The 27,380-nt window shown below is 39.7% G+C and overlaps 1 protein-coding gene across 1 annotated transcript; it reads left to right on the top strand.

Annotated features, from left to right (window-relative positions):
• Positions 1–286: 286 nt before the first annotated feature.
• SPMIP7 (sperm microtubule inner protein 7) lies at positions 287–25,036 on the top strand. The gene is given in 11 exon segments (XM_087747657.1): positions 287–794; positions 4,732–4,814; positions 6,749–6,822; positions 7,486–7,549; positions 8,074–8,141; positions 9,183–9,224; positions 9,760–9,867; positions 10,438–10,476; positions 20,262–20,355; positions 23,876–23,886; positions 24,913–25,036. Coding segments are annotated over 11 exon segments (1,215 nt in total).
• The last annotated feature ends 2,344 nt before the right edge of the window (positions 25,037–27,380 follow it).

Here is a 27,380-nt window from a genome sequence, read left to right as displayed (position 1 = left end):
ATTTCATTGTGAGGTGGTTTCCATCGTTACCACGGAACAAAAAACCTCTCTGCTCATTCAATGGCTCTGTTCTTTTTGTACCATACTTGATAAATCTCTTTTCAGGAAAGAATTCACTACTTAAACCACTGCCTTGCTCTTTATGGTTTCCATGTACTGATCTTCTGCAGGATGACCTCTAGTTTTACTGCGGTTTGTTGGCTAGGACTTCAGAAACTTGGAGAAATGGGAGCAAGTGGAGTCTTTTAAGTTTAGTGCCACATAAGGACGATAGAAGAGAATGACCATGGTTTCCCATGGAGCTGAAAGGCAGGCAAGTGCCTTTAAAAAGTCCGCCTTGTCAGTTGAACCAGTTCACAAGGTGGATCACCAACAGTATCAAAGTCTGTTAAAGAAGATATGCATGCCTGTTGTGAGAGGTCCTGAGAACAGACATGGCTTTGCCAGCTTTGAAGAGAAAAACAGTAATTTTTCCCTTAAATTCAATTCATTCACATCTCCAGTAGAGCTGAACTACCCTTTATTCCCACACTAGGATGATGTGCCTTTAGTGGATCCCTGCTCAGGTTTTGTGAGTCCAGGAGCAGATGCTGACCTGCGGCCCACTGTTGGAAGAGCTGTTGAATCCCTGGTGGACTGCAGTGATTGGACACCTCACCAGCAGGACCCCATCACTGGAAAGAGAGGAGAGCCTCCCCACAAGAGAGAGATGATCCTCCTGGAGCAAACCAGCCAGGACAGAAGGTGGAACTCTAGGGCTGTGTCAGCTGCTTCTGTCAGAGCACGACTCAGAGGTAAAGCAAACTACTATTTTTATTTCTTAATCACCAAAAAAATTGGTGATGCTTAACAAATAAATACAATTAGCTTCTGAACTCCATCCCCCAAGGTCCTGAAAGAACAACCTTATAAATTATATTTGCCCTGGATATTTGAACTGAATATAACAACTGCAGTAGAGTGTTTGTATGATTCATTGCCTCTGCTGTAGCAAAGAGGTACCAGTCAGCGAATTCTAACAAGCATTCTAATGCTAAAAAGAAAAAAAAAATCTTTGAAGGTAAATAATGTTTTAAAAAATCTAGTTAGGTAAATTGTGAAGTTATATACGATAGTCCTAATGAGCACCTGTTTTAATGTAAAGCAAAATAACAAATCACTCCAGAGCTGGGAAATCCCCTGGATATTTTTGTGTCTCCTGACAAGTTGCAGTGCAGCACATTTAAAGACCTATTCCAGTGTCTAGTTGATCGGAGAACAGAAGTTCTTTAGAACTGCCATCACATGTTGGTCAAAGTACATATTACCCTCTTATAGCACTGTGTTACACATAAAGTTAGGTCTGATAATTTCATATTGATTACAGTATCAAAATGGAAATTGACTCTTTTTAACGTGTAGCAAAATGGGGTTGGTGGTTAATATTCAGAATTGTCTGATGAAAATTCTGGAAAGCAGAAATATCTACCCAGGGCTTCTAAAGGCAGACATAATTAGCAGTAAGCAATATGGTTGAATTTTTACAAAGATTAAGACAATGCCAATGATTTTCATAGAGAAATGCTCATTACAGCTAGAACAAAATTCTATGAATTATGAAGGCAACTTGTTCTTAGATGGGGGGAGGCATTTCTTAGAACATGGTAAAGAAATGTAAATAAGCTCCTTGTTCCATTTTACTATACAAAGATAACACTCTCACTTCACGGTTAGCTATACTTTATCTGTGTTATTGTCACCATATAGTCTCTACGTGCTATAAATTCAGGCAGTGTTTTTGGTTCCTTGTTTCTGTCTTTGAACTTTGCATCTTAAATCACTTTAAGCTTACTGCAGTCGTATAGCAGAACCCAAAAGAACCCAAGAAACCACAAGGGATAAAAAAATAGACTCCATAATTTTCCTTTTTTTTTCTTCCTCATCCCATGTAATTTTCTCTCTTATTTCTCAGTTACTGTGTTCTCCATTTACGTATGAAATTAGACGTCAGACACCAATCAGAACTGATCAGCTGTTTTGTTGTTTTTTTTTTTCTGAAAGCCTCGGGAAAAGTGAAGGGGAAAGAAGATTTGAGATATGCAATTCTATCTGACTATTAATTTTTCCAACGCAGAGAAAAGCAGAGACAGAGATACTCTGACAGATAGAGACACACCTGAAATGAACACAGACAAAAATCTGAAACTGATTGTCATCAAGACCTGCTCCTACTAATTTTAAAATATAAGAGGTCAAAAACAGTGCACAGTTTTCGAACGACAGTGAGGTGCAGTGAAGCTTGTGAGACTCCTGGTTTTGTGAAACCTCCCTGCATATGTCTTTACGAGGTGACATAAGAATCTCACTTTTTCTTTTAAAAACAAAACAAAAAGATTGTCTGGCTTTCATGGTTTCTGGGAAACAGCTTAGAAATGTGAATGAGTACATGTTCGGTTTCTGACTCAGAATCCAAACCAGAAATTCCCCAAATTTGTTATCTGTCATTGAATCCTGCTTTGTCAGATTAGGAGATTAGTTTAAGTGATAAACTGAAACTGACAATATCATTGAGCTTGTCATTAGTTAAAAGTGACAAAGCCAAGACACTGAGTTCTCAACTTGGACAAGAGCAGATCATGCAATTTTCAGTCCTGTGACTGAGGAAATCATTAAGGGCTTGAAATCTCCAGAAAGTTGACTTAAAGAAAAAAAAATTATTGCCATTTTTACGCTAGATCTTTCCACTGAAAGCAAAAGGAGAAGTAAATGTTAGAAGATTAATCATCCCAGCAGTAGGCCAGTGATGTCAAGATGGCAAATTACAGTATACAGTGCAAAAGCAGAGGTCTTTAGAAATGCATATGTACAATTATCAATGCAAATGTAAAATTATATGCATGTCCTCCTAAGGACATTGTAGCTGAAATGAGTGTTTTACACATACAACACAAGGAATAACAGTTGTAACCTTTAGCTCTTTAATCAATGAAGGAAGACTATTTTATGGAACTACTAGAACATATGGATGGATATCTTTGAGCCATCTGCCTCTTTACTGTAGAGGGCACTAGTACATGCATACGTATTAAGTAATTACAACATTTCAGACATAAAACTTAATGGAAGCATTCCCATATGACTACAAGTTGTATATTTGCAGATAGCATTTAAAGTTTATACTAAGCTGAGGCAATGAAGATGTAGCCACCATCTTTACTGCGAGCATGTTACTAGGAGACACTTTCCAAAAGAATTGTTTTAATTGGAGAGTGATTCAGTCTGAAAGTTCTTCACAGTGCAAAGATCCACAGATTCTGTCAAGCTTTTCAAAAGCAGCAACTTAAAGTTACAGCACACTGTGCAAAAAGCTCCTTTAAAATCCAGGTCATATTATTTCAGTACTTACATATAGAACTAGGATAATAAACTTAGTCTCTTTTACTGAAAGCTGTGATTTTCTTTCAAACTTTGTCAGAGCGATTAGTTCTGCAAGAATTAATTTTGCATTCTGCACAGTGGTTTTCAACTTTTAGTCTTTGAACTATTTTCTCCAGAGTATACCTAAAATTTCTACAGATAACTAGGAAAAGTAACTGTTATGAATTAGCTTAAATTTGCTACATAAAGGTCTTCATATGCATTGGAAATTTTTAAGAGGTCTGGAAGTAAAAAGCAGGTTGAAAACTACCTAAGTATTACGTCCTTGATACTAAATAATAGTTTCCAGTGTTCATAGAGAGAGTGGTGTGATGGCTGTGCGGCTGTCTATCCCTTTTAGTGTAGTATAACAAAGTATATTTAGAAATACACCTTTCCCAAAGTCACCAAAAGCATTATGCTAGTTAATGGTACAGCAGTTTGAATGATACTCTCATACATATCCCTTACCTTATTTATGGGATTATTTTGTGGGTTTTATCCTGATTCCCGAAGGAGACAAGTTGCTTCTGTTCACCTTTTTCATTTATCTATTGGTTCCCCCCTAAAAACTTTTAACCCCATTGGCCTATTTCTGCCAAATTTGACAGAGATACAAACATCTCAAGGATAATTGCACCCCAGCAAGATTTTTGAAGGTTGAAGTCTGGGGAGAGGAAAGCCAAAAACAAGCATTCCTCCTGAAGGAGCTGCAACTTGGCCATTATAACATCTTTCTATTTGACAGCAGCTCACTTGATTACCAACATGTGTGTACTGGCTCACCAATCAGTACATATGTGGCTCTGCAGTAACTGCAGGAAGTGGCCTCTTGGTGGGTAAGCCTGATTTACAGAACCTGGTCAGGGAGAGCTCAGATTTTTGGAATGTGAAGTTGGGAGGGTGAAGGAGAGAGAGAAATATCTTTAGGAAATCAGTCACCTACTGCTTATGGAATAGCTTGTTTATTGCTTGCCGGGTTGGCAAAGATGGCAACTGTAGAAATGCAATTACTAGTTCAGGTTGCATTAACAAGCTTTTATTATTATGTTTGCTATTTTGTGTACTTTCCTTTATAGAGTTAGTACTGTACATGACAATATGTGAAGTAAGCCAAACTGTAGCAATGCATTTTGTGATATTATTTATCACTTAATTTCATCTTCCATGTAATTTAATATATTTTTGTGGAACTCTTTGTAATTCAGAGTGGTAACAGGTAACTGAACATTGGTGCATCGATTTTTATGGGAAGCCATGAGTTATTCTCATCCAGTTTAAAACAATAAGGATTGCTGCAAATTGATTAACATAATAGGAAGCCCTTTCTTTCAGGTTGGAGAACTCCAGTGAAAGTTGCTTCTGCTCTACCTGACCAAAACCATATTTTTGCATTTTGTATGGATCCCAATCTCAAGGCAAGTGTCTGGTGCTCTTCTTGTAATGACAGAAAACATATTTAAATCATTTTGTTTCTAGTCTGCTTTCCATTTAACATGCTTTTGGCAGTGATGACAGTAGTGTAGTGAAATCAGACTTTTTCATTTCTTCATCTAATTATATTGAAATAAGTAATATATTTCAGGTAGCTGTATGTTAGCATGACCAGATTTTAATGGCGGCCATCACTCCAATGATTTTCAGTTTTTGTACTGTTACTCTGGTTAAGGTATTTAGACTGTAATGTGAGACTGATACCACCAATGTCAGTTATGTGTAACTGGAGACAGAGTTAGAGCAAAAATGACAGAATGTACAAAAGATACTTCATACTTGGTATAAATACTCATATGTTTAATACTTAGGCACTGCCTTATTTGGTACAAGGCACAAACAAATAAGTAAATTGAAATGCATCAATGTTTCCATAGCGCAAGTCTAATTAAGTCTTTGCCATACTGAAAACGTAATGGCATCCTTCATCCTTCTACACTGATGAGACTATTCATAGTCCTTTAAGTGTTGCACATGCTTAAATAGTTAGAATAGAATAGAATAGAGACTATTTCAGTTAGAAGGGACCTGCAGCGATCACATAGTCTAACTGCCTGACCAGTTCAGGGCTGACCAAGTTAAAGCATGTTGTTAAAGGCATTGTCCAAATGCCTCTTAAACACTGACAGCCTTGGGGCATCGGCCACCTCTCTAGAAAGCCTGTTCCAGTGTTTGACCACCCTCTCGGTAAAGAAATGCTTCCTAATGTCCAGTCTGAGCCTCCCCTGGCGCAGCTTTGAACCGTTCCCACACATCCTGTCACTGGATACCAGGGAGAAGAGATCGGCACCTCCCTCTCCACCTCCCCCCCTCAGGAAGCTGTAGGGAGAAAGGAGGTCTCCCTTCAGCCTCCTTTTCTCCAAACTAGACAAGCCCAAGGTCCTTAGCCGCTCCTCATAGGCCATGCCTTCCAGCCCTGTCACCAGCTTTGTTGTCCTCCTCTGGATGCATTCAAGGACCTTCACATCCTTCTTATATGGTGTGGCCCAGAACTGCACACAGTACTCAAGGTGGGGCCGCACCAACGCAGAACACAGCGGGATAATTACCTCTCCTGACCAGCTGGTTATGCCATGTTTGATGCACCCCAGGATGCGGTTTGCCCTCTTGGCTGCCAGGGCACACTGCTGGCTCATATTGAGCCTGCTGTCAACCGGCATCCCCAGATCCCTTTCTGCAGGGCTGCTCTCCGGCCACTCCTCTCCCTGTTTATACTTGTGCCTGGCATTACTCCATCCTAGGTGCAGAATCTGGCATTTGGACTTGTTAAATTTCATCCCATTAATCATAGCCCAATGCTCCAATCTATCCAGATCCCTCTGCAAGGCCTCCTGTCCCTCAAGAGAGTCAACAGCACCTCCCAGTTTGGTATCATCAGCAAACTTGTTAATGGTGCATTCAACTCCTGCATCCAGACAGTTGAGAAATATATTGAACAGACCTGGCCCTAGAATTGAACCCTGAGGAACACAGTTTGTAGCAATGAACATCATACAAATACATCAGGCATGTGTGAGGGACTGCAAAGTGCGTTTGCTATGCCATTTTATAAATAATACAACAAATGGAAAGCTACCTTCCTGAGGAGTAGAGAGGCAAGGACATTCTATTAGTTTTTAAACTTGTATTCACTGTATTAAATTTTGCTTCGTGAGTAAAACTCCTCAGAAATAGATCCATTCTTGATCTCCAGTGCTGGCTGGTGAAGTATGTGAAATTGCATGTTTCACATTCCGATGCAAAAGAAGATAGTAAAGTAGGAAAATGCAAATACATACAGTTCACTCTCTAAACAAGCAGTCATAGTATCATATATGTTGATAGCATAGCTTTCTGCCATGTATTTGATTTCTCTTAGGAATCAAGTGATCCTTCTGCAAGGTGGAAAGAAGAAAAAGCAAGGGACGATTTCTACAAGAAAAATACTCAAAAGTGAGACACCATTTCTTTTGAAAACAGTTTTTGCTTGTGCTTTGCTTCATTTTTTCATCTTCTTTTTGCTACTCTGCACCTTTAGGTAGCAGAACATATAAGACTACAGACAATTTTTCTGTCACTCAGAACTTCTGGTGTTTTAACAGCATTTACCATAGGATTCATTTCACGAACTTCAGTTATCTAAAAGCTTGCATCCAGTCTGTGCCTTTCATCTCCACTTCCTCTATAGGCAGTGAAGAGAAACTGGAGTTTCCAAAAGGGCATTCTGTACATCTGTCTTCAACGCCTGTCACAGGCATGATATGACTGGTGTCTAATCTCTATTTATGTCTCGTCTCACTTAACTGATTATTCAAATTTAGACAAAATAAAACCCATCATCACTGGGAGCTTATTGGAAGATAAACTACCTCTTTCAATTAGTGAGTGAAAAAGTTTTAAAGAAGATAAGCCTGTGAAACTGTACCATAACTACTTGTTCCCCAACAAGCAACATATAATTCCAGGCTTTTCATTTCCCTTTAAACTGGAAATATACACCTTTGTTATTTTCTACATCCTTCTCTGTTCACATAGTTCCTTATTGTCTAGCTACCGATGTAATTCACTAATGATTATACAGGAACTTTTTCTCTTCTTTTTTTATTGTTGATCTAGAGCTTATGAAGAGGCTCCTTGGGATAATATATTACCTTCCAAAATCCAGCCTCCAGAATCAACAGTAAAAGTGTTGGCTGATCGTGTTTCACAAAAAGGAGATAGTATCCTGAACCTGAAATAAGCCAAGCCAGTGAACAATTTCTTGCCAACTGGTTTTAGGTTTTGCTAATGAAATGTAGCCTAAATTTTATGTAGGTCATACACATAAACCCACAGCAATGTTTTCAAATAAAAACAGTCCCAAGTGAGCATTTAAGGTCATCGGCACACTCCAGTATTTGCCTCAAATGATTACATATTTTTTCCCTCCCCCTCCCTCCTCTCTCTCCCTTCCCCTTCATGGGTACAGAAGAAGATATGCATGCATAGTACCAAAAGAGAGGGTAAGGATATTAATGAAAAATTGGTTGACAGGAATGATGCTGTAGCATAACAAATCCTACATTAAGTTAGTTTACTTGTGATTATTGACTGTAATAATTATTATTTTTACCTGCAACTGGTTCTGGTTGCTGCATGAAAAGCTATTAAGCCAAATTAATTAGATAATGTTGCCTTACAAGAAGCATCTAATTATGATTTTAGGTTGTTGGAGGCTTCTGGGACAGATTTCAAACAAAATCTTTTACCTCTCCACAGAGACCTGTTGATTTGCAAGTTTCATTTTTTTTGTGAATATCGGGGTCCTCTGAACACTTCCTTTATGAAGTCCGTGTACAGTTAATTATTTTGGAAGGCTAAATTCAGCAGCATTCTGTAACTAGAGAAGTTAAGATATTCAATCAATAACTATATGGAAAGTATACTCTAACATGCTTCTCATGTGAGAGAGTTAAATATAAAAAGCAGAACAGAAGAAATCTGTAAAGTGAATGATTGTCATGACTGCATGCATCTGATGTTTTCATTGAGACAGGAGATTTCTGAAAACACCACGGTAATCATACACATGTACAAACTCAAGGTTTTATTTGCTGTCTGTAGAATCCAAAACAATCGCAGAGTGGAGCATTTTAGATGAGCCCAGTAAAGGGCGACAGGAGGTTCAGAAGGCCTCAGATAAGAGCCAAGTAGAGACAGGGAAGGGAAGGCTGGTCAAAGCAAGACAGAAAAGCTAGAACTTGCCTCCTTTCCAGGCCATGAGCCAGCAGGTTTTCTCGGGCAAACTCAATGGACGGGTGTGCTATTGGACACAGTCAGGCATACAATGGGAGAGACGGGTACCTCTGCAGGGTGGCAGGGAGACAGAAAAAACTATCGTTATGGTTTCTTGAATGTTGCTCTTTCAAAGGAATATAGACACGGCCAGTGAGAGCAGCTTGCAAGGACAGACCAAAAGAGAAATTCAGACCTGGTGTTAAATTTTCCTGTGTTCTCAAGAATTGAATGAGAAAAGTGTTACAAGTAGAGTTTAAAGAAAACTTACTTATAGTATCCTAGGAAATGAACTGAAGCCCCAGTATCTGAGGATGAAGATTTAAAAGACAAGCTTCTGCCTACTGAACTGGGTCATTTAGCATATATGCCAATCTAATCATTTAGCACGGTCTTTTACCAAATTCAAATGAGCATTGCATCATTCCAAGAGCAAAACTTTGACTTGTCACCACCTCTCTTTTGAGACCTCATAAATATTCTATCAGAATATTCTGTCTGGCGAAAAAAAGGTGATTGATCTCTTTTGTCTTTAACAGTGTAAGCCGAAGCTCTCGAACCTGTCATATCCCTTTGTATACGTAAGTACAATGATGTCCTTGGGTTGTTTCTGCTTTCTACGTTTTTGATTAAGCCCAAACAATCCATCTCTCATTTTCTGAAGCAAGACTTGTAGATAGCCTATGTTATCTAATCTCAAGGTGTTTTCTGGTGCCAAGGGAGAGCATGTGCTGAGCCTATGCTTGCGGAGTAAACCTGTAAACTAGAAATCAGGATCCATTATGTCCTCTTTGGAAGAATATCCTGGTCTGATTATGGGCATAGCCAAAAGGGCAAGAGATGACACATTTCTGTCTTACTTCCATTCTTCCCAAGTGTCCTCTCTGCACATATGTACTAGAGCTGTCATTTGTTACTTGCTGCAAGTTCAGCAGATGATTGTTTTCATCTTGGGACATGCCAAGCACACAGGGCAGTTCATCTCCATGTTTTTTTCTTGTGGACCGTTTTAATAAACAACTAGAATTTTGGAGCATGCAGAATATGGTTCAGCTGCCTCCACCAGCTGTCTTATGAATAATGTACGTATCTTTGATTTCCTTTCTATCCAAACAGTGGCTGTGTTGGTGCAGTAAATTTTGAAGACATTGACAATGCTGATGCAGACTTAATCCCACTTAACCATGTGCGAACTTCAAAGCCTCCCTACACAGGCACTGCACGGTATGTTTCTCTTACTAGCATGATTTTGATACTGCCTCTTGAGTTCTTGTTACTTGGGAAAGGGGAAAAAGATCTGGTATTTGGCCAAAAGAATGAAAAAAAATTGGGCGGGAATGCTCCTTACTCTTTTTAATAACTTGAATGAGGTCTGTTAACACAGGAAGCGCAGTGGGCTTTCAGATTCAAGGTTGAACTTGAAGAGTCCTTTTTAATAACTGAATCAGTAGTAAATGGCCTGCAGTGGTAACTGCCTATAGTGGTCAGTGTAGGTCTGTATAAATCTAAGGGACCATTCAGCCTACATATGCAAAATTAGTCAAGGAAACTGATACAAAATGAGCAGAGAGATGTCTACCGAGATGATGGTATAACAGATTTTATCCATCTACTTGTGTTATGGTAAGCTTAAGTGAAACCTGTTTTGACTAAGTATGAATTTGTCATAAAACATTAAGGCCTGATTCTTTATTGCATCACATGCGTGTTACAGTTTCAGGGAAATTCTGCTTCTAACACTATGCATCACGCTTTTCAACTAGAAAGGTTGATTAGGATTTTTTTTCCATCCAGGAGTTTCTCTGTGGCCCAAGTGACCCTGCCATCCCTCTAGTACAGAATGGTCATAATGGACTGACAATAATTGACGGTCGGACCAAAAGCTACCCTTAGTGAGCCCATCCTGGGAAGTAAAAGCTGCTTGTGGTAACACCAGTGGAATATACTGTCTTGGTGTAATGATCTCCTCACGATCAGCAGACTGACCTAGGCTAGGATGGAAATCAGAGTATACTCTCCCTCCTGCTGTTAACCTTGCTAGACTAATTTTACAACCAAGTTTTAAGAACTCAGCAGGCACCTTGCCCTTTTTCTCAATTGAGAAAGGCTGCATGTGAAGCTAGTCTGAGCACATCTGCTAGATCGTACCCCAAAACACCAGACCCATGGTTCCTAATGATGCTGAGACTACCTAACACAGGCATTCCTGCAAATGCCCAGCAGCAGAAAATAGATTTGTGTTATGTTCAAGGCTCAAGTGGGGAGGACATGGAAGAGAAGGTTCTGAGCTTAGCATGCACCAGGAATTTCTGCGGATGCCATTCCGAATAGAGACCTTATTTCCAAAAAAACTGTTTATTTTCAAACTATGACATGCTTTCATACTTCAAGCACTTCCTGTTCTTCAGTGTTAATAACAGGTCTGTTGGGTAGAAGTGCATGTGCCATTTTTTGATGGGTAGTGTGGCTTGAATATTGCAATGTTAAAAATGTGTGATTTTTAACTTTAGCCACTAGATGGCCTTTGAGTTTGCAAAAGCTCCCTGAATGCCATTAGGAGCACCTCCTGACTTTCAGCTAGATCACAAACTTTGACGTGCAAAGGTTTTCTCTTTAAGCCTTTCCTAAAGTTCTCTTTAGCTGGTATTACACATTTATTTGCAAACTTTTGTGAAAGTAAAACGGTAAAAGTAACAACATAATGGTAAGAACTAAAAATGGTAAAACAAAAGAGGAAAGAGACTGTTTTGTTTACTTAATCAGATTTTCTCACTGCACAGGCCTTTCCTTTCTTTCCTTTCAGTGGTCTTGCACAGTCCACATTTGTGAGGAACTACAGAAGGGATACTTTGGGGAAGCAGAAGGAGAAAACTGTAAAAATATTTCCCTCTCTGTTCTGAAGAAAAGGCATAATGCTGGGCCTTACTCACATACAGCAGAGTATGTGCTAAACATTCCTCGTTGCTGGGAGCTGCCTTGGAAGTAGCTGGAATTTCTGAGCTCCACCTTAAGTCTGTTCATTTCTGTTTCTTACATCAGTTTCAGGGAGAATGCTTATTCTTTTGCAATGCATCACATGCTGCCACACTTGGGAGGAATGGCACATCATTCTTCACAGAGCCTTACTCACTACAGCAGTAGGTTCACAGGCAAAATAAGGTGGTAAGCATTGTACAATGGTCAAATTTGACCCGTATTACTGCAGCCAAACCTATTAATGTCAAGCTTTTATGTGCGTAATGTACCATTCTGATTGTTTTATCTCACCTCCTGCACAAGTCATCTGATTTCTCACAGCCTTTACCTAACTTGTAACTTCTGCTTGAACTAGAACATAAAATAGTATAAAATGATTATTAAGAAATTTGCTTGAAAAATACAGCACACATAGCATACAACATAGTGCTGAACAGAGATTTCTGAGTTTGAAGGGAAGTTAGCAGAGCTATTAACCCTTCATTCTGCCATGTCATACTGCTGTTGCTGTAGAGCTTTGAAGAACAGAAGCTGATGTGTACACTGTGCTGCAAACAGACAGACATACTGTCTGGAACTATTTGCAGTGTGTGGTATCATGGTGGATTTATAAGTTTGAGCAACAGGTTCTATATTACCTTCTCTGGTATTCTCCATGTCATTTTCCTGGTTTTTAGTGAGTGAGGCCATGGGTTTCATTGTTTTCTGGCAACCAGGAGACCAAGATCTCTGTGATCTAAAAGATTCTGAAATCTCAAAGCTGTGAAAAACTCAATTCCACCTGAAAAATTCTATTAAGTTCTTCATAAGGTATATTTATTCTCTATGATTGCCAAACATCAAGATGGCTATGATTTTAAGCAGAAGAAAGAAGAAAGTCAGAAAGAAGACATAAAAGTGATCCCTATAAAATTTTTTCTCACTTTGTGTGTTGGCCAGTAGTTCTGGAAAGATGTGTAAAAGTATTAAGGCTGCTAGACTCCCACCAAAAGATTTGAGAAGTTAGATATATACTTCAGATTTAGAAGCCTAAATATGCTTTGGAAGTCTGTAAAATGTAAAAATTTCTTTGTAGATAGTCACTTTCACTCTTTCATGGACTAGCAGTTGCACTTCCTGCCTCTAGCACTTGGGCAACAGCATCAGCGCTCAGGCATTACTCCGGAGTGAGACACTATTCTTCCCCAGACCATGCAAGAAAGTGGTTGCCATTCAAATTATTAGCAAAGCTGAAACTAGCTAAGAGTCATCTGTCATGTAATTTTGCAGAGACAAACAGGAAGAGTGGTGAACCTGGGCATGTTTTGTATGCTACCCTTGCACCCACCCTCTCTTCCTTTTGGCAGAACAGGAAACCGTCTTCTGTTTTTCTTCTTTTTTCTTAAGGAATTAGAAAAAAGATAAAAGTCATGATTTGTTCTGCAGTTGAGCCCAAAAGCCCCTAGTATAAGATCAGTGTTGTGAAAAGCTGCTGTGCATATACCCAGCACCCTAGATAATACTCTGAAGTCCTTACCGTGCAAATTGGAAGTTTTGCAGATGAGAATCCAGGTGCAGTGGGATTAAGTGGTTTGCCAAATCCCATTGGGAATCTGTAGCACTGTTACAAATGAAACTTCATGTATCCTGAGCCCTAGTCTGTGCCTCTGAGCTTTACACTATTGAAGTGGTGCTTTGCTGAAACTTGGTTTTAAAAAACAATGATTAGCACAACATGATGGCCATAGTTCTTAAAAGTTAGGCTGAGACACAAGTGAAGACTTAGGAATCTAAGTCATTTTTATCCAGTTTTTCTCTGTGGTTCAGACATGGAATAGCTGTGGAAGCCTTCACCAGATGTCAAAAGCCACATCATAAGCGTTGTGACTCATCTAGAAGTGCTAAATTTATTAATCTGAACTTATTAATCAAAACTATGCTTGTGGTCTGGTGACAGTGTAGGATGATCAGTGGGCATTTCCCTAAGGGAGCTGTGGAAGTACTTTTCTCAGGTCAGACTCTTCATCTTCGCACTTGACCAAAGATCCGGGATGGTAATGCAGTTCCTTTCATTCTCTTCCAGGCTTTCATTAAAGCCTGTCTTGGGGGAAAGGGATCAATTACATCATCTCTTGAGGTCTGTTCCAGCCCTGGAATGTAGCATCGTTCTTAATATCCTTGGTTTCTGTATGCACTCCTGAATCTGCTTTAGGATACACTCCTGAATCTGCCTTAGGATGAACGTGTTTCTCTCTTTCATCCTTGGTTATGTTGCAATGTATGCCTAAAAGCTGGAATCTTCTCTCATTTCTTTGCCAAGGGAAACATACAAATCTTTAAAAAAAAAAAAAGAGCCAGTCAAAAACTTAGGAAGTTGCTGTGAAAGAACACTCCGAAAATCTCTTCCTAATGCAGTCCTTTTTCACCAACAGATCTCCAAAAATCTTTTATAAAACTTATCATGGTCTCGTTTTACAGCTCAGTGCTCCATCAAGTGGACTAGATTGTCAAAGCACAGGAGTTATAGGCTTAAATCTTGTCTTCTTATGCCACTAAGTAGTGAGGTTCCAAATTGAATGCTTTGGTGGTTTTTTTGTATTTTCATTGTATGTTGCCTGTGTAATTTTATTAGGTATAGTGGACAACAATTGTCCAGTGGATCAAGTGTCTGTTGTTGTATTTTTAAATTTACCGATTTTTTTTATGCATAGTTTGTTTTTCTTGTGGTTTTTCTTTTCCCCTGCTTTTTCTACTTGTCTGCCTACTTTAAACTCTCTTCTTTTATTTGCTTTCTTTTCTTTCAAACCCATGAAGTATAAATTCCATTGGAATCAATGAGTTAAAGGTATGTGCTTAAAAAGATATCCTGAACAGAGGTAGAATTAAGTATCTGTTCATATATTTTGCAGAACTGAGACCTCTGCAATTTGTTTTAGAAGACTTTGGAGTCTGACCTGATTATGTCTGTTTTCCTTGGTAATTTTTTCTTTGTTTCTTACTGATTTGATTGTTAATTATTTGCTTATAATATTTATTTATTTGTGGAAAATGAATACTGCATTTGGTTTTATATGTCACATAGCTAACCATATACTAGGTAGGGAAGCAACTGAGAGCTAAAGAATATGTTTTGTGCAGCCAGCCAGGCTTTCAAAAATAGCTCAGCAACCACACATGAAAACCAGAATTCTGAAAGAGCTTACATTCTGGGTGCACATTAATTGCTAAGCTCCTGTGAAAATCTGGCCACAAACACCACAATGAAACTTTTAGGCGCTGAACACTTCTGAAAATCTGATCCCCTGTGTGTAACTGCTGCTCCAACCCAAACGTGTATCAAGGAAGAGGAGGACGGACTGAATTCTGAGGAAACACTGTATTTTCAGCTCCCTTGGGCAAGTTACACAGGGGAGGAAACTTCGCAGCACAGCTACAGTGACTTCCAGGAAGGCTCAGACTGCTAAATTCTCTGGGCACTTTTGAGAGGCTCCATGTTATTAATAAGTGAAAATAAGTAATGACCCAATTCATTCTTTCTTGTTATTAACAACTACTTTGAAAAAAATCTCTTTCTTATTCAGAAGTGCATTTTGAACCCAATAATTTTGAAAACCATACAGAAACTGGTTTTACTGCATCATATGGATTCCCCACATAATCATCTGCTGTTCTCTGTTTCTTAAACATCTTTATAGGTATGTAATTTTGTATAATTCTCCTCCTCCACCCCTAGTCACCAGCTTTTTCCTTTGTTGACCTCTTCCCCAATCAGCTGCTGAAACAAGATTATGCTCGATGTGGTATTTTAGTTCTGCAGGTGTTTTAAGGGTCAATGGAAAAAAAGCCTCCCACACTGGTGATGGGGATTTCCTCTCAAGCATTCATGGGCAGGGCTCTGGTGAATGCTCAGTCTGACACACAAATAACTCTCCTCCGTGGCGTTGTTAGAACTCCCTTATATCCTCAGTGACTTAGTCTTATTTACTTAGCAGTACTTCTGAAGCATCAACTAATTGCCATAACACTGGTAAAGTAGATATTATAGTATTAGTTTTTGAAAGATGAAGACTGAGGAAGCTGAAGTGACTTGTCCAAGGCCACAGTCGTCTGTGTCAGAGAGGGGACAGGATCTGACCAAAATCCATTTCTGGAAGCAGTTGATTGAAATGGGAACTTAATACATACAGTTTCTAAGAAGACAAAGTCCTAAGTGTTTCAAGTCCTGCAGTTCTTGCACAAAGCTATTCCCTGAAACTACTCTTTATTCTTGGTTTCTCAAGCACATTGGGCAAAATGCTACTATCACATCAGTATATCTGTAGTGACTTCAGTCATATTTCTTCAGTGTAGTCAGCTTCCAACTGACTGTGTGCATGCATCCCTTATCATTTCAAGTTACCACAGAAACCTCACAGGCCACAATTAGCTGGGGACAGGACCCTGTGCACCTTGCATAGTCATTTTCATGGGCTGCCTAAGAGCTTTCCCACAATGTATCTTTTCTTCAGAAACTGACAGCTTGTCCACCACGTATGCCTTTTTAGTGATTTTCCAGTTTGAGTCATTTGGGGGGGCTGAGGGTGGGGGATGCTGAAATATCCTACTTTGACATTTTCCAAATGAGATTTTATTGCTGGCTTGAAGTGCTTTCTTGTTTCTGAAAAATAATGCCCCCTACTAAAAAGGGGGTTAAAAAAGTTGAAAGCAGAATAAAACTGAAATTGTAGAAACAAAATGTTCCAGTTCAACATGATTCAAAATATTTCTGGGGAATTACCATTGTGATGGTTTTATCCTTTTAGAAACCCCAAATCAATTTGTAAATACCCATTCCCTATCCTGCTTTGATGGCTGAGGGAAAAGGATATGAAATGCAACCCCGAATGCTCTGTTCAAAAATCCTGTTGGTCCCATTCTTCGCTCTGCATGGAGCACCTTGTCTTGACTTCACAACTTCTCTCAAGTATATTCTTTCCCAACACAAAAGAATGTATGCATTGAATTTCCTGACATAGGATCACATCTGAGGCATTTTTACCACAGGTTATTCTGCTTGGCCAATTGGATCATGGAGTAAAAGAAGGGCTACAAACATGTGACATGTCAGTCCTCCTGGAAGCGAATTTGAGGTGAAAGCCAGTTGCAAGTCTTATGTGCTGTGAGACCCAAGAGGCCCGTTTTATAATTGCAGTAACCAGAAGAGCTAGTTAATGACTTAATCTGGTGATTTAGTTCTATGAGAGTTATACAACTGTGTTTCTAAGAAAGAGTAAGATGTTGGGAACTCTTTGCATGTAAGTGCAAGGTAGGAATCTACCGGATTGCTTTCACTAGACAGAATTTTTGCACAAAAAACTTGGATACCTCAGTCGCTTAAGCTGAAGTGCTAGATCCAAGCTTTTTCAAGAATTACAAATTATTTGGAGGAATCTTGATTTTGCTCCCAAAGAAAGAGCTGACATGGAATTTACATGGCAAACCTGAACATCCAATGCCCTGCAGACACTCTAGAGCATCACTTCCAGCTGCTGCTTCCAAACAGTATGGGTCCTGTGCTGTAGGGGGTTATTTCAGATACCTTAAGGCATCTCAAATAGCTATAAATGCCAGTATGGGTGGCCAACTAAATTAAGTCCACACTTTTTCCTGAACACTACCAGGACATAAAAATGTTCAAAGACATCCCGAGATGGACATATGAAACAGAGGCACACCAAAGCAGAGGCACTCAGAATCACTACATTCCACTTGAAAAATCTTAGAGCTTGCATAGGTTCAACTGTCAACACTGTATGTTTCTTATTGTTGGGCTAAGAGCGGCTAGCATGATAACAAGGAAGTGTATGAACAAGAGAGATGTCATGGTTACAGAAAGCAAGCTTGATGACGACAGCATAACCACAGAGGAGTTTTGTATGTTGCCCAGTGGTAGCCTGGCACTTAGTTGTTTTCTTTGGCAGCAACAATCTCGTTTAGCAGCTCATTAGAGAAAACACACAAGAGCTAGACAGCATGATCCAAAAACAAAAAACCAAAAGGGTATTTTTTTAACCTCAGTTTCTTCTGCTTTATCACATACATAACCGCAGCACATTTTTGCATCTTCTTTGCAGGTTCCCAGGAGAGCAGCTGCTTTACTGTAGTGTAAGCTTTCTTACTATCCTGGTACTTTTAGCTTCTCTCTGACCATGTCTCTTCTCTTTCAGAGCTACATCCTTCCCACATGTTATGAATATACCAACTTTTGTCAGTCCTTTCTAACAGGCAGTCTAGAATAAATCTTCATCTTGGATCATCTCTCAGGCTTGATTTTTGGATAACATTTGGCCATTTATGATGCTTTTCTCTTTTCTTCTAGTTTTGCAAGTTTTAAAGGTCAGAAGATTTTATCAATCAGATGCCTCACAGTGCATGATGTATTTTAATATCTCCACAGTTGTATAGTTATTATGTGAGTTAACTCCAAATAGGCTTATAAAATGTTGCAAGTTAATATGGGGCTTCTTGTTGTGATCTTCTCTTCTCTGTAATGCTCATACAATTTCAAGAAAGTCAACGGAATTTCTGTATTACATGTGAGAGCAATATCTTGTTATATAGCACATCACCAGGGTAATAAAACTCTGGTCATAGTCTGACTGAGTCCTTCAAAGTGATATCACATTTTCAGTTTTGGCTGAATGCATGTGCTTATACTCGCACCCACCCAATGTCCATTGTGTCCCTCAGTGGGATCCCTGCATATGCACATGAAATTTTCTACACAGAGTTACTTCATCTGCACATAGCCTGACGATTGTCTACTTTGACATGCAAAAGCAAATTTGTCTGCAAGCCATTTTGTCGAATTCTGAAAATATGTTCCACTGCTGTATTATATGTTCAGGCCTACTTGTTACCCCTGCATGGCTGCTATCAAGACTGAGAGCAGGTTTGTTACTTGCTCAGCCAACTACTTGGTGATTCCCTATAGGTAACAGCTTCCCAAGTGCTACAAAACTGGGGGACTGATTCTACAAAGCCATCTTCTCTGGATGGTCACGTACTGGAGCATAGCCCAGGGAATAAAGCAGTGTATGAATGTATGGGTTAGTGCAAGGCTATTCCACAATAAGATAAAGAACTAGATGGTCTTTCTGCTAACTATGGGTACAAAGACTACAACATACACCTCCAGTGCTCCTGTGGCAGGTATAGCTCACCCACAGTCCTTTGTTATAACTGTGGTAGGTAGATACAGCATTTTGTCATTACCTCTGCTATTCTGGTGAGGAACTTCAGAGCCAAGTTTCCTAGTACACAAGTAAAAGAATTTTCTGATAAACCATGTTTTGCACATATGTCCAGTTTTGCATCCTGTGCTGAACTTCGTTGTGGAGAAGCAGCTGATCAGCTGTACTGAAATTAATAGCTCTGTGCACTTTATAATTAAAGGAACTGTTTATTTTTACCCAGGGTACAGCGGAACCAAAAAATACCTCAGAGATTATTTTAAAAGAGGCACTGTTATCATTCATGCAGTCTAAAGACTCACAAAGGACTAATTCGGGCAAGGTTTACAATCCCAAGTATTTAGTTGATTCAGTAGATGAAACAACTTGCCATGAGCTCTTACCTCCATGTGTATGGGCAGTCTGGATATATGTATAATTCAGCAGTGTTCTATTTTCTGCTGTCAACATAGAACAGTACGGATGATTTTCTCTGAATACCTTTGTGCTGCAAAAAAGCTGTCATATTGGTTTAGATTGTTTTAATTTTAGTTTTCATGGATTATCTCTCTGAATTCATATTAGTACCACCTTCTTTTTCTTTTTTCTTTAATTTTGTCCATCTCTGCTTCATCTTGCAGCAATTGCTACCAAATTTTCTGTTGTGCTACCTTACATGAGTAAAATTCTTTCCTCCGTCTCTTTAAGGAACTTCCTTTTTGAATTCCACATTAAGAATTAGCATCAGAATTAACAAAAGGCTTTAGTTTTCCAAGATGTGGCACATACTGTCTCAGTCCACTGGTGTACTCAAGCTAGAATTTCAGCTGATGTGTCTAAGCAGTGCTAGTAATATTACATATACATGTAAATACATTCTTAATAAATTCTAGGGGAAATTTAGAGAACTTCAGAATCATTTAGGAAATAATTTGTGTTTTAGGCCATGAGAAATCACACCTGCTGGCCTAAACCCTGCTACCTAAATTCCACGTTTGAAGCTGGAACCTAAATATGAGCTAAATCTGTATCACATTTTTAAAGAACATTTCCTTGCTTTTTGTGCTCTTTATGAACCCCATGACCCCATTTGTTCTTTGAGATTAAATGTTGCTTGTAATCATGAATATCATACAGATATTCAACCTAAACAACTGGGGAAAAAAAAAAAAAAAGGAAAAATCGCTGAAGAACTCACTTTTGCCATGTCTATCCAAAGATTTGGGTCAGATCATCAGCTAGCTCATCATAAAGTTGTTTCACTGATATTAAAGAAGCTATGCAAGTTCACGCATTCTAAGGACTACTCATATTCTGAAGAGTTTTTAATCCATCCATCTTTGATAAACACTAGCTATTTTAGAACTGATCTGTAAGTCGTATTTCAAGCCTATAGTCATTTAATTTACTCTTTCTCCACCCCCCACCGCCCCCTTTAACTTTTTCCTTTAGCACTCCAGATATCCCTGGATACACTGGCAAGGTTCATTGGTCAGCAACCCATCCGGCAAATTCTAATCTTCCATCAACAACCCCATCAATAATTGCATGAATGCATGGGTAGGTATGAAGTATATTTCTCAGCTTGTTCAGAAAGATTACAGGGAAAATCCTAATTGCATTTATTTAGTTAAAGAACAATTAAATGTTAAGCATGACATTCCATTGGCTTAAAAAATACAGAACAGTTGGGGTTGGTTCCCACCACATTATTGTCATGCTAATCTGAAATCCTTTTGAGGTTTTAGAATTTTTCTGGAACATTGTAAGGTATGTATTGGGAAGGTACCTTAACACTGAGGTAAATCATGATTTCTAAATGTGGATTATTTCTACACTGAGAAATTTTTTCTTTAGCTATGGTTGCTAAGTCATGGCTTAAGTGACTATTTTTTTTGAGTGGTTGATCTGTGTGTGTTTTGAAAGAGGCCCATGAATGTCAAAGATAAGAATTCCTAAAAGAAAAATGTGTGGTGTTGTGTTCCCAAAGTGGTGTTGGCAGACTTATGAAATGGGTATTTGCTGTACAAAAATAGTTGTTAAAAATGGGTGGGTTTACTCAAAAGGCAGTGAGGGGCAAAATCATGCCATGCCCCACACCGATGCAGCCCAAAACCCTGTGCCTATGAAATCATCATAGCCCCACATCACTATTGTGGCTACCTCATGAAGTGAGTTAATAATCTTTATTTTCTCCTGCTCTTCCATACAAGGCTCGTTAAAACTATGGGCCAGTATAAGTATTTAGGTGTCTAACTCTTGTTGGTTTCAAAAGAGCTGGACACCTCAGAACAGCTGAAAAACTGTTTTTCTTTTGTTAGCACAAAGAGCTTCTGACACTGGCAAAGGACTAACCTAGCCTTTGTCCCAGTAACTTCAGAATAGCTTAATAAGTTTGTTACCCCTCTCTCCTTTACGATTTTGTGCTTTAGATTCTGATTTTTTGTAATCCATAATGATCTGGGACACGGCGACACTATCCCAAGTTTCCATGAAATTTATCATAGAATCATAGAATTGTTAAGGTTGGAAAAGACCCTTAAGATCATCGAGTCCAACCGTTAACCTAGCACTGCCAAGTCCACCCCTAAACCATGTCCTCAAGCACCACGTCTACCCGTCTTTTAAATACCTCCAGGGATGGAGACTCAACCACTTCCCTGGGCAGCCTGTTCCACTGTCTGACTACCCTTTTGGTGAAGAAGTTCTTCCTAATATCCAACCTAAACCTCCCCTGGCACAGCTTGAGGCCGTTTCCTGTCGTCCTATTTCTTATTACTTGGGAGAAGAGACCGACCCCCACCTCGCTACAACCTCCTTTCAAGTAGCTGTAGAGAGCAATAAGGTCTCCCCTCAGCCTCCTCTTCTCCAGGCTAAACAACCCCAGCTCCTTCAGCTGCTCCTCGTAAGACTTGTGCTCCAGACCCTTCACCAGCTTTGTTGCCCTTCTTTGGACACGCTCCAGCACCTCGATATCCTTGTAGTGAGGGGCCCAAAACTGAACACAGCACTCGAGGTGCGGCCTCACCAGTGCCGAGTACAGGGGCACTGTCACCTTCCTGCTCCTGCTGGCCATGCTATTCCTGATACAAGCCAGGTTGCCATTGGCCTTCTTGGCCACCTGAGCACACTGCTGGCTCATTCATATTCAGGCAGCTGTCAGCCAACCCCCAGGTCCTTTTCCACCAGGCAGCTCTCCAGGCACTCCTCCCCAAGCCTGTAGCATTGCATGGGGTTGTTGTGACCGAAGTGCAGGACCCGGCACTTGGCCTGGTTGAATCTCATGCAGCTGGCCCCGGCCCGTCGGTCCAGCCTGTCCAGGTCCCTCTGTAGGGCCTTCCTGCCCTCCAGCAGAGCGACACTGCCACGCAACTTGGTGTCATCTGCAAACTTACTGAGGGTGCACTCGATCCCCTCATCCAGATCATCAATGAAGATATTGAACAGGACCGGCCCCAGTACTGAGCCCTGGGGAACACCACTCGTGACCGGCTGCCAGCTGGATTTGGCTCCATTCATTATGTTCCATTAAAGTGTTTAATTTTCCTTAGAATTCTGTTCACAATGCATCACACTTCTTTTTCAGTACTGCCAGTGAAAAGTATCCAGAAAAGGCTTGAGGAGCTTTAGGGAGCTGCCTGGCTTTTAAAGAATTCACCTTGTCAAGTGTTTCATCATTGTGCAAAATGCACTGACTTCCATTTCTGCTGCCTTCCATCCATTCACCTCTGCTCTTTTTCTCTTGTGGTTATACTTAGAAAATAGGCAGTCACCTGTAGTCACAGTTTGCTGTTCACAGGGAATGAAAATGCACAACAGAGTCCTGAGTCTCGATAGGCTAATAAAGCTGAAGTCAGAGCAGCCTGATGCAAGACTAACTTGCTTGTAAATGTCACAGACAAATAAAAAGGCAAATGCATCTTAGCAAAGATCTTTGACAGACTTCAGACAGATACCCCATGTCAAGAGCAAAAAGGCAGGCGCCACTGTTGTCTAAGAAAGGAAAACACATCTGTTACTTCCTTTTACTTTCTACAGGTGTTACTGTGGGTGTAGTTCATAGTGGATGAATTTTCTTAGTTTTTAGAGGATAGTAACAATGGGGTACTCATTCTGTACTAATGGAGACTTTCCAGAACCAGGACGGAACCCCCTGGCTTTTTTGAAGAAGGGTGTGTAGGAAACAGATAGCAAGCATAATCATACCCAGACATTGTAGACCAGGTTTTACCACCCTTCTTCTGAGCTGAGTGGTACATTCCCCTGAGGGCAGAAATATCTCTGGGGCTACTTGGGGAGTAAGAGAGTGTTCACTGACTTAAGATGGAGGACCCTAGCCCTCTATGAAACTGCTACGTAAAACTTAGGGATGCTGGGAATCTCCCCCCAACATTAGTTAATGATGCCCATAAGAGAGAGATGTTTAACATTTGATTTCTTCCCTTTGTAAAATAAATTATAAAAGTCCTGCTGATTTCAGTGATCACAGGGCAACCTAGACTGCAGTGGAGAGGTGAAGAGAGGTGATTCCTGGAATTGGGGGTCAGACTACCCCAAATCACCTCCACACGCTTTTCATGTAGGATGTGATCTCATTCTTACTGTTTTTAAAATGGTGACCCTTTTTTTCTGTCTTTGATCATTCTCAAGGCATGACTGTAATAATTTCTCAGAAAGTAGCAAGTGATTGCATGTGGTGGATGTGTTTATAGCTGCTCTATTTGACATGTCTACAATATATGGTCAGTCTCCTGAAGACAATTATGGGTATCAGAGGGAGTCTCTTGTCTACTGCTAACATGGTGTAATAAATGTTCCTGTCAAAAGTATCAGCAATATCAGATAGACCAGACAGCATGCAACCACTTCTACACTGTATTTCTATCTCATGGAGCTTCCACAGTATGTGGGGCAAAATCCTTTATACCTGTTTTAAGCATTTTGAACTCAACAGGATTGTATAGGGTATAGAACAGAAGAAATATGGTTTCTTCATCTTCGAATGTGAACAGTATTTTTATATGTCAAGGTTTATTGATGCATTTTTATTGTATTTTTATTTCCAGGTAATCTCAAGGTGAAGTCAGAAAATTGGGTTTCAAAGTCCTTTAGTGCAATTAAATTCCGGCAGCATTGCTTAGCTTTTGCATAGGAAGAAATGTTTTATGTGTTGTTTTGTATTTAAATGAACTGTCCATTGCTACCCAGAAAAGAGAAATCCATTTGCACCACGAGTTGTATGGAAATGTGTTTGCCTTGCCATAGTTAATATAAGGCAGTGCTGGATTTAGTTCGATTTTAGAGAGACGGATTGCACCTTTTCAGCAAGTTGCTTTGGAGATTTCAAAAGGGATCTTTAGGTCAGAAGAAAATATTTTTTGTTTGGGGAGTGAAGTGAACATAAGACTCTGTAGTCAGTTCTGCGTCAGCCCTGCTTTTGATTAGGTGTTTTGCAGCATAGGGGTTACACCAATTTAGGTTGTAGATATAAGATTATTTATAGTGCCTCTTCCTGTAAAAGATTAGAAGGATATCAGAAGTCTAGCATAAATCGTTCCCTCCCAGACAGTCCCCAGCATATTTTCTAATCCTCATCCCAGTATTCTGTACCACGAGGACTGGGCATCTAAAGCAGGCATGTCATGGTGTCAGCAAAGTGTTTTTTCTGGGCTTGAAAGCCAAACGTCCAGCACCACCAGAGGTAGCCCTCCAGGCAACACAGGGCCTTATGTGCTTGAACGCATTCAGCATGCTCACGGCAGTTCTCCACAGGGTGCAGGTTAGTTGTGAAGCAACCGTGTGTGTCCAAGAAAGGCTGAAAGAGGCAGAATATACCTTTCTTACAGCTGTTGTAGGGATCTGTCTTTCAGCATGTTATATATATCCAGAAGGTGAGATGTAAAACTCTTAGGAAGATTTGCCACCATTGTTCTTAGAGGGGCTGATTTTAATACTATGGCATATTGCAAATTATTAGTATTCTCTGAGGCCAGCAGGCATAACTGTTTATGAAGAATGCAGTGAGAGGGAAGAAGAGGGAATGTTCAGCAAGACGAGAACACTTCTTAAAAGTCTTTTTTTCTCTGTCTTTTTGTGACTGCAGATACATAAAAAAACATGGAAGCTCATCTCAGTATAATCGCCAGGGACCTTTTTCTCAAATGGTGACTCCAGTTAGTCCTCAGAATTCTTTCAACAAGAGAGAACGAGAAACTATTACAGTTTAGAAAGTTTTTTCTAAACTTTTTCCTTTTTACCTGCATAGCTGAGAGCCTCAGTATCTGACAGTGAGGAGGAAGGAAATGTGTGAAGATGTGTGGATACTTTAAATACGGAACAAACATAAAATAACATAGAAGTGGGTGTTTGTGGTAGTCCTTATTACATTATTCTCATATTTATGACTTACTAGCATGACAGTTAAAACCATATTAAAAACAAGAGGAGTCGTAAGTCAAAGGCTTGAAACTTGTTCTCTGTACTGGATTGCCTTGTTAACTAAGGTAGAAAATGATGCTGTAGCTGTTCCATCCAGTGACATAAGCATTTTGTGTATATATATATATATATATATATATATATGCACACATACACATGCAGACACACACATGTAAATGTATTATTAATTAAGAAATCATTACAAAGCAGCAGCCTTTCTCACCAGCTGTCCTAAGCATGCCTTGCAAAGACGGTTAAATGTCACAGAGTGAGATTTTAATCTTTGCCTGTGCTGGCTCTGTGTGTAGTAGTGAATAAAACGAGCCAGGTTATGTTCTCTGGTCTGGAGGCTAATTAAGACTGTGTGGCTTGCACCCATGCTTAAATTCTCTTATGCTTAAACTGAAAACAGTTAAATGGGAAGATGGAGAGCCAGCACTTAAGCCTTTGTCTCGGCACTGTTTTATTTTCTGGTGTTGGTGTAGACATCACAAGGCAGTTGCATCCCTGAGAAAGAGAAGACCAAATGCGAATTTGCAGTTCAGGGAGTTCTGCTGCACTCCAGGGGCCAAAATAGTCCAAATAGTTTATTCTAATTTGGACAGCCTGGTAGCTTGCTCAGAAGTTTCTGTCCTGAGGTCTCTGGTGAGTTGTATTACCCAAATCATCTATAGACCTCTCCTGCTTGCTTTTCTCCAGTAGGCTTTTGAGGTATGTATGTGTGTAACACCTTTATAAGAAATAGCTTTCCCATATCCAGTTACGGGCTTTCTGTGAAGGATTATAAAATGTACCAACGGCAAAAGGCCTTTTCAACAGCAGACTGACGACTCATTGGGAAGAACTGAAAGGTAGGGAATACAGACCACAGAGCGAGAAGACAGCAAATCCACAGAAAGAACTAACATCCCTCAACAAAGGGGTTATATCCTCAGCAACAGTAATGGGAACGGAGCATCCAAATCCCTGATGCTGCTGTGCAGATCTCAGTCACACAGGATATACAAGTCCCTAGGGAATGTGAGATGACAGCTAAGCAAGACGAGCACTGACACTAAGGTATACCACTTCTCCTAATACGACTGTAGAAGATGGTTTATCCTAAAGTGGAGCAGAAATATTGCAGTTCTTGAAATGTCTGACCTAACACAGAAACTATATCACTTTCAGCTCTCCGTATTTTCACCATGCACAAAACACCAAGACCTGATTTTTTAAAAGAGGTGCTCTCATCTGATCCATTTCTCTGTATGCATTAAATTAGAACTTACGGGTACACGTGCAAAATTAAAGCCTATGTACAGGTACCAGAAGGATGCAACCTGCCTTTGCCTTTTGTGCTTGTCCATTTTGGAGCTGCACATGTATACAAGTCAGTGAATATTTTAGATGAAAACATAGTCTCTTTTGCAAATTTGGCTTATTATGTCCCATTGAATTATTATCTACCATATAAAAATATTTGCAAGTTTGTTACTGGTTACAAAGGCGATGTTGTTATATGCTTGAGGAGGATTCCAGTTAAATCTTTCAGAGTCCCAACTCTGCAGTGCAGAGAGAGTGATCCGACTTTGGGTAAGAATGTAGGAACTGTCTGTGTGCGATGCAATGCAGCGTCACAGGCTATATCTTGAACAGAAACTTAAATTCCATTCAAACTATCAGATGAAGACTGATTACATTTTAAACCAGCAGTGGGCTGAGAACATCGACTGCAAAGACAGATGCCATCGCTTGAGTAAGTTCAGATTGGATGCTTTATGTATAAAAACATTTTACACATGGCATAATTAAAGCACAATAACCTAAGGAGATGGGAGCTATATTTAAAATGGGGCAGGTTCTCTGTTGGCTAACTCAGCATAGTTTTCTCTGACTTTACAGACTGGTTAAGAGCCAGAATCTCTACATCTAATGAGCGAAAGCTGTGTGTTAGAAATCCTCTAGATAAATCAAAATTGTAAAAAAATTGTAAGGATGATTTACACTTCTCCATACTGCTAGATCAAGCTGAGAAAACTTATAAAAAAATTAACAGTGGAGAGGAAAGGTACTTTTTAAAGCCAGTTTCTAGTTACTTTCAGTTTCTCTGAAAACTTGAACAAAGAGCAACAAGCTCTTGGGCTTAAAGAG

Source organism: Nipponia nippon, unplaced genomic scaffold, assembly GCF_047370975.1.
Source record: "Nipponia nippon isolate SJK-2023a ecotype South Korea unplaced genomic scaffold, ASM4737097v1 scaffold_1, whole genome shotgun sequence".
NCBI lineage: Eukaryota > Metazoa > Chordata > Aves > Pelecaniformes > Threskiornithidae > Nipponia > Nipponia nippon.
The sequence above is the reverse complement of the archived record's forward strand: the minus strand, read 5'-3'. Positions and strand labels throughout refer to the sequence as shown.